At 37.0% G+C, this 14,668-nt stretch overlaps 1 protein-coding gene across 1 annotated transcript in view; it reads right to left on the bottom strand.

Annotated features, from left to right (window-relative positions):
- LOC148950486 (protein bark beetle-like) overlaps window positions 1–14,668 on the bottom strand; it is a 113,429-nt gene that overhangs the window by 17,853 nt on the left and 80,908 nt on the right. The window contains 1 exon segment of the mRNA XM_089091877.1: window positions 1,007–1,264. Within this exon segment, the coding sequence (XP_088948003.1) occupies window positions 1,007–1,264 (258 nt within the window).

Here is a 14,668-nt window from a genome sequence, read left to right as displayed (position 1 = left end):
CACCCCGGACCCCATACTGCCAAGCAGGATATCAATCCACTGTGCTACCACAAGGTAAATATGAGGAAACGCGCCATAAATTTTGAAGACAATTATACAGTAGGAGGAAAAGGGGCGAGCATGTCCATTGAAGAGGGGGTAGTTTTCCCCCTCAGATCTGCAACAGTAAATACTGTGCATCAGAATGGAGAAAGCATCAAACAAATCAAAAGTTTCTTTTAAATCGCTGGAATCTTTCCGATTCTCTATCTCTCTTTTTTTTTTTTTATCTCGTTTTACTTAACTCATCGGGTTTTTTGTACCGTTTTTTGTTTGTTGGTTTATCCCATACCAAATTGTATCAGTATATGTATTTTCGATGACAGTGCATTAGCATAACGTAAAAATTTCACCCTCTTGTATACTCCCTCTTGGTATAAAAAAACAACATAAAAGGGTGATTAGCCACAGCAAAAAGTATAAAACAAACATTATTATGGAAAACTTGATAGCGCAGAAGTAAGAACACTTACATATGGCCTTGGTACCTTATGTTTGATTTATTTTTTCTAATATAGTCAAAGAATTGAATCGAGAATAATTTGTTTTCTTTAACTCTTTTCAAAACAGACTAAGAAGTGAATTTTTTTTCGCAAAACCTATGAATATAAAGAAAAACAAGGTTCGCAAAACCGATTGCGCTTTACATAACTTAGATTTTTTAAAAATCGTTCCGCGACTGAACGAATTTTTTCATTGATGCGTTTTTATAGCTTAGATCAACTCGATGTCTGTTTTAAGTAAAGCCCAATCCTTTTTGCGTCCCTTGTTTTCGACACATTTCGTTACTCATTTTCCCCTTAGCTCAAACATTGAAAAAGGCACGTCTCTGCATCCGATTGTTAAAAACACTAGGTCCATAAAGAATGACAAAATGGCATATTGCATTACGAAAAATGTAAAAATTTACAACTGACAAAATGTTAGTATGACAAAATGACGTACGTATGACAAAGTCACAATTTACCTAAAGCCAATCGAGCGATAGCCGGTTTTTGTTTCAAATATCTTCACACAATCAGATGGCGTGTTTTTATACCGTAAATATAACACCACTCTTTCCTCAATAAAAATCCTCTTTGCAGGGTCACAGGCGTCAAGCAAACCAAAAGCTTCTATTACTAGATGGCTCTGTTTTAGGGGTTGGAAAGAACTGTCGTCGTTGTCACGTGACTCACCATTTAAAATAAGCATATTCAGCCCATGGCCCAGATTCCCAGAGATCCTAAGAAAAGAAATGCCATAAATAGGACCGATAAGAAAATATTTATTCTGAAATCTGATGAATATTCCCAGCATAGAAGGTTCAGTAATCGTTTAGAGAGTTGTTTAAATGATCAGGTGACAATCCTATATAAAATCACGACAAGTACATATTTCAATATGATTTTTGACTTCTATCAGAATTGGCATTTAAGATTTTTTTTGAAATTTCAATTCAATTTATTTGAAAAAATAACTGAGGAACAAAAAACAAAAAAATGGTTAGGCATCAAGCTCTTAAGAAACTCTGCGGCTAAATCAACAATATATTTCACAATAAAATGAAAATAAAACAATGCAAAGTGAGAGAGCCCATATAGCGTCATTCTAAAGTTACAATCAAACCTTAACAGGTGTTTTTCGTATCTTCACAAGCAGACAAGGGCACCAATTCACGAAAATTTAAGGGAAGGGCAAGGATTTTTTTCACTTCTTTTAACTGAAGAAACGAAAAAATATACTTTCTAAAATTTGGGGGGAAGAGGGGTCCGTGCAACTGAACACTCGCTTAACGCAACCCATTTGACTCAATCCTCGTTCAGCTCAACCCGAGTTTAACTTAACCACTGTGCAACTCAACCCCAAGCAGCTCAATTGAGTAGTATGCTCCATCTGGCTTTGCGTACAGCACTAGGAATTACCATGCTATTTGCGTACAGCACTAGGACCATGCTATTTGCATACAGCACTAGGACCATGTTATTTGCGTACGGCCATAGGACCATGGTATTTGCTTGCGTATATAGCAATTTCTACCTTATTCTATTGAAGCTCTACACCTTTTCAAAGAGAGTGAGTATAACTTGATTGGTGATGAGGATTTGAATAAAAGGAATAGTTTTCTTTACAATTCATATTAGTAAGAGAATTGAATTCAACGAGAATAATTTATTTGCGAGGATATTAGTAGAGAAAAATGAGTGGTGCATTTACATTATTGGAGATTAATGATGGAGCCGACAACAGCAGCAACGATATACGAGTACCCAATGTGGCTGTGGAAATAACCGCTGGTTGTAGACTATGTCTTGAATGGGACACTATGTATGCTAGATACGTGATATCATTAAGAAAATTTAAGCAGGAGGAGCAGCTATGTTTTGCTGGAAAAGTGAATATTCTCCATATAAATAAACTTCGATCAGCATTAGATGTCCTATCGAAATACATTGATGAGAACAAAATTCATCAGTGAATATTATTATTATTGTAATTATACTCAATAAAATTCTTTCTAAATCAATGGTATTTTTTCTTTCTATAGTAGACAAGCGCATATTTTTAGAGTAGAAAAAGTTCTGGTTATTCCGAAGTTGAATGCGAGAGTGTTAGGACTCTAAAAAATGGGCAGATTCGAGAAAGAGCGAATCATGAGGAATCTAGTTCTTATGGAAAAACATATGTTTCTAGATGACGATTTTCTAGAGCTGTCTATTCAAAGGAAGATATTTTCTCGGGGAATGCTTGTCGATATTATGAAAACTGATTCTCCATCAATAGACTATTGTATGAAACTTCTACGTCGTGGTCCAAATGCATTTACACAATTTATTGATATATTGGTCACAACACGGCAAAATGATATTGTGGATATGCTTTTAAACATTAGTTTAGAAATTTAGGACTTTTTTCATGAGAAAGATTGTGCTCAAGGATGATTTACTCCTCTCTCTCTCTCAGACAGTTTTTGTTGTTGCTAGCTCAGTTTCATTGTGGCAGTGAGAGTGTCAACACATGACAAAATGTTCCATACATGTCCGTTATGTATGTACACACTGGGCAGCTGGTCAAAATGTGAGAATTGCACAATGATTGATGAGTATGATGAAAAGTGTAGATTTTGCAACCCGTGTAAATTGCATAGAGGATATGCTGTACAAATTAAAGGTCGTAATTCTTGTCTTGAAAAAATATGTGACTCTCATCGTAGAAGACACCTAAGCTCAAATTGTCACTCTGATAAATTTAATCAGTAGAAGAGTAAATATCCCAGTATGATTGGAAAGAATCTTAGGCGTGAATTTCTTTTCTTGCTACAAGAGAGGTATCGTCGTGGTTTTAGATTGTTCTGGGAGGAGGAACTGGGTCAGCGATTCAACTGTTGGAACAACAAAAGAATATGGTTTCTACGTCATTGTTGTAAAGACAATGGGTGTTATGATTATAAGCCCACTGATTTTTATTTGGCTGTGACGGAATGTGATTCGACACTTGAAGACACTGTTTGTGAAATTGCTTCAAATACACAGATTGAAACGTGTGAATTCTATAGAATGAATGAGAATAGTATCATTGACTATACAAAGAGATATGACAAGCGTGAAGTCACAATCTACTGTAGAAAATGTGACCCTGACATTGCAGTACATCAGGATCAGTAAACTGTGAATTCCGATAATCTACCTGCTCTAGTTGTTGTCGACAAATACATAGTAGTGGATGAAATCTAAAGAGTAGAAAAGTCGTTTTATGATGTATATATTTTTTTTTATTAATAAACAATTCCACATACATTTTTAGAACATTTTATTCTTAGAGCACTCAAATCAATATTAAATACACTTGTAAGCATATTCTCCACTAGAAAGTCGTTCAATCGAGGAAAGTCAATGTAGATGTTGAGAAACTGCTTGTAGGTGTAGCCACGACATCTGAACATGAAAAAGAGTAGTGCATGAAAGCCACATGTCTTAGTCGTTAAATCCTGTACTCTTCGTTGATTTTGAATAATGGTTTTCCCACTGATTTCAATAAAGATGCTGATGTAAGGAGCGTAGAATTTATACGATAGGCCAAGAGGATCAAAAAATGCAATATTCTTCGCTGTTTGAAAGATGCATGGCCAATGACTGGTCTTCAAAGTCGACGGAATGCTATTAACAATGATTAGGGTATTGTTAACGCTTGGAATTTTTTCAATGAAGTCCGAAGGTATGCAATAGGACTTGTACTGGGACATGTATTTATCCATACTAAATACATTGATTATTTGGTTTGTGTTCATGGTGCAAGGTCTAGTAGAACACTGCCGTCGGGTGTGATTTCCAAATAGGTTTCAAATTGACTTAGTGATATTAGCGTGATACTCTCAGTCAGAGCATCAGCAAATGTACACTCTAAACGTACATTCCCTGTTCGTACTATACTCATATTCTGTGTGCCTGACAAGTTCAAAATAATAACCCCATGATTTTTTGAAAACATTGAATCGGTTATTCCATTTTCAAATAGTTGAGAGCCATGATCTAGGGATTGCATGGTCAACTCGTACAGAGTTCTATAGGATTTTCGTCAAATGATAGGTGTACAGTGGAATACCATTCACTTTGCACACAAGGCTAGATAGACCGAAAAAATTACAATCATGGGGGACTCTGTCCATTATCCAACGGCACTGCCACTCTTCACAAAGGCCAAAGCCAATTTTGATTGGATTTCTCCATTGATAAATGATGAATTACTATAGCTACGAGAGCCGGCGGCAATGTGACGTTGATTGGTGATTGTATGGGGAACAAGAAGTTTAATGTTGTTACCATTGGCTCTTAGCTTTTCCACTGCCAATGCAACAGAGCTCATAACCTGTTGTTTTCGGATTGTAGAGAATTGCCGATGTGATATTGACATTTCCATCGGGTGCTGCAGGAAGTCTTTTTCTCAAAATGAAATTCAATGGTGCCATCTGTAACTTTATGTCAATCTTGACATTGGGGGGTAGCCATTGGGATATATTGAATATCTCATGATTTAATTTTCCAACTAGATGATACTCCTGGGTCACTGCAGTAGTCAACTCACCATCAGTATCAACACCTGATCGATATTCATAGCCCAATGATTGTCCTCTCAACTCTTTGTATGCCTTTGGCGTCATCATCATAAATTGTGTGTAGCTTTCATAGTTTGATAAATTATTGGTAGTGCTCACCAATGTTCCATTAATAAATACATTAATCTGTTTGAATAGGTTTTGTAGAATACAGTTTTCATAGGAGAGACCATCGCCGGCATTTGTAGTTGTATTATCTGACTTTTTCTTCACAACAACATTTAAATCAATAAATTTTGACAACAAATCAATGTAATAGTCTTCATTGGAAAATATCTGAAAGTGTATATTCTCCGAGAGGGGTTGTTGGGGATGAAATTGTTCATAGTAGCCATGCCTGACACTGACATCAACATTTTCAGCATTGAATAGATTAAATGAGGAGCTGATTGATGGATATGATTCCTTCTGGGGAAGATAATTCATCTTAAGAGAAGAAATCCTTCTTTGATCTAAAAATCTTTTTCTTTTTCTTCTTCTGCTTATTGGCCTTCGTTGTTTTATTCCCCAAAGTACTGTAACGACCAATATCGGGACAGACAAATGAAATTCTTCTATTGTTCATTTTAGGTGATTGTGCCAACGTTGACAATGAGTCGAAAATGACATTTAATCACTGCTAAGCCTTTTGTTATTGCTAGAGGATCGCCTAATTCAGTTCTTAGTGTTAACTGACAGAGTTCCAAATACGAAGTGTTCACAGGAACATACTGAAGATGCTTTATATTATAGTGATGAACAAGTTCATGAGTTGTTTTTCGTTCAAGAACACGCAGGAGGGGGACATTTGAATTACCGACTCTCGAAAATTCCACAAAGGATGCATTGATAAACATGCAAGAGTCCGAGGCAAAACCAGGTGGATAATCAGCAAAAATAACTTGATCCATCCCGTAAACGGTGCCAGCATCTTTCCCATTGATCATATTCTGTTTAAAGCCAAGAACATCTCTCAGATTATCATTGAGAATAATTGTTTCAGTGTCAACAGGTGAGCTAATGTAAATCCTATCATGTTCCAATGAATAATTAAAATGGAATGTACCATTCCTACGATATGAGATTTTTCTACTGATTGTACGACACAAATCTCCCATATTATCATATTCAATATATTTTAATTTGGCATGTGGATATTCGTTAGATTTAAGTGCTTCAACCCATTCATAGTCGACAAAGAGTGTCCAATCGAATAGTATAACTTTTATATCATACACACGATCCTTTCTCAGGATGTCATAGGTATTTTTGAGGATACAGTCGACAAGAGCCACTTCATACACACCGTCAAATTTGATGGCAGGGGAGAGTTTTGTCCAAAAATCACTTGTCGTATTCAAGTCGTTGTAGAGAGGATCGGAAACGTTGGACATGAATGTTACATAGAAATCATTGGGCATTGTCAATATCTAACACCGATCGAAGAATCAAAATCAGAGGTGTATCCTAGCCACCGAACAAGTGAGTGTTTCTTACCCCCTCGAGTACGTGTCTTTAATATCTTTTCAACTTGATAGATTTCACTAGCATTTTTAACTTTTTGCAGTTCATAGTCATAAAAACCGCCGACAATCTCTTCATCTTTGGTATCAAGCAGGCGATAAGTTATGGGTTTGGTGTCTAGGATTTTTGCAACTTTAAAAAGTTCAGTGAACCACAATTAATTCCCCTTTTCAAAAACATAAGTTGTTCTATTAATTCGAACAGCATCACCAACATTGAATTTATTTTTCTTCTTGACAATTGATTCATTGGAATACTGTTTAAGAAAGGTGTCAATTGTATCATGAACATAATGATGAACTTCCATTGCCGGAGAGCTGGACTATGATCGATGAGGTCGTTGATTATAAATTAACATGATTTTATCTAGATCATGAATAAAAGTCGATGTATTTTTCAATGTACAATATCTTGAAATTAAGAGTCGAATAGATCTTATCAATCGTTCCGCCAATGCGGCCTTTATAGGACCGTGACTATGATAGAGCAGTGTACTATATTACTCTAGTACTTTTGCGACATGGGGATTCACAAATTCACTACCACAATCCGTTTGAATTTTTTTATATGAATCCTGTTCGAGAATACTTTCAATAGACTGAGCAACTTCAACACCTCTCCTTGATTACCATGAAACAGCATGCTCATGGCGACTAAAAACACTGATTGCTAGTAGACTGTACTTGTAAGGGATATTATGACTTCTTTGAGTCTCATCTGGAGTCAATAGATCTGGTTGTAGTGTATGGACCGGGTAATAGGCTTTAGTTTTTCGATATTGATTGGCACGAAGTATATTATTTCTATGCAGAGTGTAACTTGATTCATTTTGTAGATATTCTTGTGCACTTTTAGTGCGAATACCAGTGACTTTGGAAAGTGTGTTGGGGGAACTTAAACTCCCCGCTTCACCAATATTTTCATAAACACCTTTCAGAACTTCAACCATTTTGAATGTAAACACGTTGTGTAACGTCCGCTACCGTTTTGTATACTGGCTGTTGGTGGTGGTGGTAATGGTGACATTGACTTGATACGTCTTTGCTTTTGTCTAGCTATCAGTGGTGTGCTAGTATTTTCCAAAATTGATTTAAAATCTTCTTCTTCTTCATGTTTTAATGGTGTCAATGTTGATGATGATGATGCTTGTTCATTTAATTTTTTTAGAATTTGTCCATTGCCAATAAGACTTTTGGGAAAGTTTAGTATATTTAGAAAGTTGTATAGATGAGTGTCAAATGATAATAGTCCTTTACGATTTGTAACCATGTCATAGATTAAATCAAGTAGATTATAGCTCTTGCCCTGAATTATAATCCCTTTCCCATTGCTTTCAACTTGAATATGATCTTGACCACTTTCCATGAGATAAGTTAGGAGTCGTTTACTTTGTTCACGATATGAGTGGGGCATTAGATTTCCCATTTTCAATACAATTGAATACAATTCCTCCTTCTTTAATTGTGTTCCAGCAGCAGCAGACACTTGAGAAGATGATTCTTTTTTGTGGTCAATACCAGCAGCAGTAAGCTTCGACCGATAGGACTTGTGTTTGTCAGCTCGGCGAAGTGCATCTTGAAGTAAAAGCAGTTTTTTATCATCCTCAATATTTTCATTGTCAAGGAATTTACTCAGATTATTCTCAAAGTTTTCCACGGGTGAGAGAGCGAGTTCTCTTGGAGTCAATTTATAGGGTTTTGCCATTCTCTAGAGTAAACTGTTTACTAGTCCTGCAATTATTGGCAGAAAAAGCGTGAAAAAGCTACCGCCTGCCTGATGAAGTCGTTTCCTTTTAAAATTCTTTCCTTTCTTTTTAGAGGCCAATGTACGAACAATGGAACGATGTTGCTTTGCCTGTTGCTTAACTACTTCTGACAGTTGAACATTACCCTCAGTAAAATTCAAACAAAGTTCAGATATTAGATGAATGAAATCATTGTCCATACCATGTTTGAGTAAAGCCTTCCTAAGCAGAGGTTTTGAAGTGCTTAGAACTGAAAACAAATGTCTATTTTCGTGTAGTTTCTTCAGTGTCATTATAGCAAGTACTAGGTCCTCTTATTGGTCACAGATAGGTATGTGGTAATTTTATTGCCAATAGTGCCCTTAGCTACACGTGGATACACGTATGTAGACCGGGTAGGGTCCAACTGGATGCAACAGTTAGTCTCGTTGGTCTCCCGAGTGTATGCCAGAATCAGAAATTTGGGAACACCTGAATAGGTCTTCTTTTAGAGGGTTACTAGCGAGCTATAATCACGAACAACTCTGTAGATGATATAGTAGCTACAGTTCAAAGCAAGTGTTCGCACACATTTGCTCTGATGAAAGAGATTGTGTAGAACCAGAGTAACGGAAATCTGTTTATGATGAGTGCGAACAGTGAACAATTGCAGCATTTCCTGGGACCATTGTTCAATAGATGCAGCCAGATTGTCAAAGATCAGCAAAGAGTTTGGTTCAATAATGTTGAAAACATCAAGTCCCTGTATGAATTGTATCTGCACCAAACCCGTGATGGCAGTAATTGCTTTTATTTTATCGTATGAATCTTGCCAAATACTGTAACAATAGTAGATTTTTTTCGGATTTTCCACAAACTTTTTATCACAATTTTTAATTATTTTAGTTAAGAGTGTTGTTTTTCCCGACATTGAAGGCCCACACAGAAACGATCTGAATGGTGTTTTAAATTGATACATGTTCCCTTCAACAGATCACCTGGACATCTAACTGTAGACTATAGACGTCTAATGACTAAATAATTTCCCTACTACTACTCCGTTCAAGAATAATAATAAGAAGAAGACGAATAAAGAATCATATTTTCTTTTATTATATGCATATAAAAAGGTAACAATACATTGAAAAAAGCACATTAAACATTAAAAAATACACTTCTTTTTAAATTTATTTATAATAAAAAAAATACAACATTTACATAGGCACACAGAGAAAAAACACTTAAATAAATACTTTTTTTTGTTTATTTATAGAGAAAAATAGAACATTAGATTAAAGCACTTGAAAAAGTATCACTTTTTTTTAAATTAAACATCTACAAAAAAATCTGCTCTAAGTAAAAAAAAACTTTTATAGTGGCGGTGCGCCCCGCGCTAGTGGCCGCCCCCCCCTCCCCCCAGGCCGAGAGGCCCCTCTCCCCCAAAGGTCGCAAGGGCACTCCCAAAGATTTAGGAAATAATTTACAGGACTTTATTCAAACCGAGACTTTCTCTATGGATAACACATTCGGCCCGGTCTGAAGTTAAATAGTGTCCAAGGGGGAGGGTAGTCACACCATCTTGACAAACATAGATTTTGCCGGAAATGGTACTCATGGCAATTTTTTCTACATTTACAGTAAAGTTCCTGGAGCTGAGAGAACGAATTGCCAGCAATTTGGCTCGTGGAACTGTATTTTGAACAATACAATTCCTATAAATGTCCATGTCAAAATTCTTATCCACATAGTGCGTGGGTACTCCTTTGCAACGTTTCTTGATTTCATCGTCGTGTGTCTGCATAAAGTACACCTTCGGACTTACAAACATACTCCGGGAAATCAAGTCGCTTCCCGTTTCAGATTTAAAAAATAAAAGCTGATTTGGTGCCCGACGTTTAACTAGCTCTGGGTAAAGACCGCTCCAATTGGTGTAGTCCACCCATGAGCTGATAATTTCACCGTGCGCCAAATCATCAATTAGATTTGGGGTTCTTACTGTTAAAAGTAGAGAATCCGTGTCCCCGTAGCAGACCTCTACTTGCCCCTTTTTCGGCCACTTTACCCTAGCCACATTGCAGTAAAATTCCAACATGAGCTTTTTAGAGATCTCCAAGATCGCACTGCCTGAGGGAATATTTTCATTCAAGACAATGCGTCTTTTTTTCCTATTCAATAGTACCATGTCCGGGCCAATGATTGTGAAGGAAGTGTAATTTGGATCGGTAATAATTCAAGCACATTGTTCGGGATCGGTAACGAGTTCACAACGATTCCTTTTGCGAACACTCTCACACATTTTGCCAAAAGCCGAATTCAAAAAGAGCATATAAATTTCTTTTTCGGCTTTCGTTTGCGCTTCAGAACGCTTCTTGACAAAAGTGTCAACAAACGTTTTCAGATAGGGTTTTTGACTAAACTGGAGCGCTCTGTGATCCTTTTTGAAGTTTAAATAGTTGTTGCACATTAATTTTAAAGCTACATGATGTACAACTATGTTTTTTTCAGCAGAAAGTCAGCAATAAGTTTTTATTTTGAAGGTTTCCAATGCAGTCCATCCACCTCGACTAAACACCTATTGCGAGGGCTCAAAGAGTCCTTAGTCACAGGTCTATTGATGCAAGGGAAAACAAAATCCTTTACTGAATCATGATGCTCGACTGGTATCTCCCCATCAATTTCAAAAAACCATCCAACCGGCCCATTCCCCTCAACACTGTCGCCAATGTTGGGGAAATGGGGAGCTTTAGGGTCGATGAGCCATTTTTAGTCACCGCAAGGTAGCGCATAATGGGACATGGCCGAGGGGTAGAGAGAATTCATATCAAGGAAAACTGCATCTGATTTTGTCCCCTTTTTCTCTCTTGTTGGATCAGTTTCCAAGATACGATCCCCATGAAAAACAAAGCGACCCCTTATTGACCTTTCTATGAACAGATGCTGATCAATGTCTGTGATTAGCCAAATTTTTCCCCACTAATTTGTAGGATGAGGTTCGTCACTAGATGAGGAGATGAAAAATAATAGCCCGAATCAAGATTAAATTCCTCATAGATTTTATCCGTATTTTTACACATAATGTATAACAGAGTTAACACGTCACTCGACAAATACAGCTTGCAGTAGTCAAACCCATTTTTACACCCTCCCTCTGCCCAAACTTTTTTTTTATCAAAATTGTATTCATCGAGGGTGCAACTACAATCATGAAGACTATCGTAAAACGATTCAATCGGAGGAATAGTTTCCTCGGTGAATCTCGACATGGAACAATAATAATCATAAGGATATATGCCCTTGACCGTCAACAAATCATATAAATCATTTTGAAATTGTTGCTTGAGAAGGGGGATAGCATTGCAGCCGTTATCGTTTTTCTGTACCTGAATTATTTCGCTCAATGATTTGGGGAAAAAACTGTAGGAATCTAAAAAGCGAATTTTATTCGTGTACTCAACGTCGGCTTTAACAAATTTCCACTTAAATTCCAAAACAAGCATCTTTTCCGATGATTTAGGTAAGATTTTGTAGGTAAAGCTGTCTATCACCCATGCATCATCCACTGTTCCATTTCTTTGAAGATGCGCCAATGCTGGTAGTACATACTTCAGATCATAGTTAGAGTTATGTATAAAAAACGGAAGAAAATGTTGCTGTTTAATTTTTAAATTACATGAATTGTGACCCCAGCCCCAAAAGTTACTTTTTCCCGTTGAATTGGGATCAATAAGGTGGTCGTGATCCTGCACCGCGTCTTTTGGGGCAAGAGCACCCCTACTAACCCAGCAAATTGTCCCCTTTTCTAGCGCCAGTTGCTCTTTATCTGACAATCTCATTGGGTAGTTGGTGTGACGCAATCGTGAAATTGCGCCGTTTGCTGTTTTTATTAAAGATACCAATAACTTTTCCATGCTACCCTGCTCATCCATAGCCAAAAAAAACTCTTCAAACTGCATTTTATTGTTGGAATCGCGACGGGCGTGTGCGTAGGAACACGCAACTAGTTTGTGTTCCTTGACTATATTTGGCCTTGATGGGTCTGATACCTCAGTCAGTCTTGTTTCACAGTCCAAAGACACTTTATCAACTTGTAGCAGGGAATTTTGGAAATTTTTAAATTGTAATGTATCTTTGCCTTCTGCCGGCATTTCAATTCGTTGATTCCCATGAATTTTGCAATGGTTCATGTGATCCGAAAATGTTCTTTCAATTTTAAATGAAGAAAGGCACATGGGGTAATAGAAACGTTCCCCATATTTTTTGCCTTGGGATAAGAGTCGACTTTTTGCTGTAACAGGGAAAAAATGACCATATGAATTTACATCTTTGAGAGGCTCGTAAACAACCCAAACCCAATTTTTAACATTTTCCACCGTCGGTGTCCTCACTGAATACAAAACTCCTTTTTCATTTGGTTTTTCCCCCATCTACAAATTCAGTGTCATACTGGAGAATAACCACCCCCAACCCAAGATTTTCATTTGCTTTTTCGAATATGGTTATTTCTTTCAAGGACACCGGAAACTTCCCCTCTAAACAGTAAAAATTTACTTTAGGGAAATTTTTTCCGCCGTAACGTGCAACTCCATTGAGATTTTTCATTGATGAATTTTTTTTAATGTTTTATGGGCTGCTGCTAAAAATGCATATTTAGAGCATTGTAGCCCCATGTCAAATCTGAAACCCTGAACTCCTCCTGTAGCCGACAAATCTGGGTGGCAATTTATTCGTCGACTACTACCTGCCCCCCTTAAAATAAAGTTTTTTTTAAATCTACTGAGATTCAGATCCATGTGTTCAATGTATAAAATGGTGGACCCACTTCCCCTCTCATTAAACGTGTCCAAAGTTGAGATTAGTTTATTCACCCAGTTGAAAAAGTTATCCTCAAATTCATTTAGACCAGGGTAAAAAGTCTGGTTGCCAGTTAAAAAATGAAAATAAAAAATATCCCCAGATGTTCCCTTTTGTAAATAAACTTTCTGATTAACTGATGCTTTAACTCCCCCTTAACCCCCCCCCCCCATTTCTGAATCTGAATCTTAATTGGTGCTCAAATTCTGTCGATGTAGTTATGGAGAACATTCACAGGGTCAGTTAAATTAATGCTCCCGTCAACCACGTTTTCCTCGGGAGGGTTAAAATCTACCCTATATGTTTGTATGAGACTTAGAGCAGACTCTAAAAACTAAAATTCACGTAATTCCGAGGACAGCACTATTTTCATGTCCTGCACCTATTTGTACAGGATCCAATTCACTAATAGTAAAGTTGTCATCAAAAATATCCCTGGAAGAATTAGGCCCAACAATTTGCATTGTTATTGCTGTATCATTAAGCGGAATGGGGGAGGGTGACATAGAATTTTCAATACCCCCCGTCTGTTCAACTGCAATGGTTGGAGATGGCATGAGGTCCCCTAGTACATATTCCAAGGTGTTTGGGGATAATTGATCAAGCCAGCCTGTATTGTCCTGCTACGTAATTTCTTTACGAGGACCCGGTTCGGTAGTACTAGTAACATTGCCTAAATGTTCATGCATAAATCTATCTACCCAGTCCGGATCCTCTATCATATCAATATCACAAGTTAAATCGTCTAGGCTAGCCATGTCCCAAAAACATCTTTAAGAAAACCCCCTTGCCATTCCATATTATCTACAACTAATGTAGGTTCGTCTCTGAACTCCGTTGGCGGTGATAGAATTTGTTCTGTAAATGCCGATGTTCCATCATCTGATGGCAGTGCTATTTCATTAATCTGTAGAAAAAAGATTTTATTTTCTATGTGAAATAAGCATTATTTCATAAAGTTGAAAAATTCATGTTCATTTTAGTTGTATGTTTACCTGAATGAGGGCTGGATGATCCTTTTTAGAGCCCCGGGGAGGATCTTTGGGGATCGGGAGCTTCCTTTGGGGTAGGAGGATCGGAGCCATTTGTAGTTGGGGTAGAGGACTTCACAACACTGTTCAAATAGAAATTGTGTATTATAACGACCCTAGAGTTTCAGCCCCAGATCCATTTTGAAAACATATTCTAAAATCATCTTTTATAATGTCTCTAACTGTTTCGCCGAAATAATTGCCTAAAATATCCAAAACAGTTTCGCCCAAAAAATGTTTTTGATAACACTGCGTTGTCACATTTTATATTATTAAGAATCCTTTTTTCCTGTGTTAATATCTCTCTCTTCATCTAAGATAAAAACATCCGATTATTTGAAATCCACTTTTGTAACGAGCGTTTAACATTCAAATTATACCTGTCAGATTAAAATTCAAATTTTCTGATGGGTTATTTTGATAAAGGTT

Source organism: Artemia sp. Qi Xiang Cuo, chromosome 7, assembly GCF_049724085.1.
Source record: "Artemia sp. Qi Xiang Cuo chromosome 7, ASM4972408v1, whole genome shotgun sequence".
NCBI classification, from domain to species: Eukaryota; Metazoa; Arthropoda; class Branchiopoda; order Anostraca; family Artemiidae; genus Artemia; species Artemia sp. Qi Xiang Cuo.
Note: the sequence above shows the minus strand (reverse complement) of the source record. Positions and strands in the feature narration are given on the sequence as shown.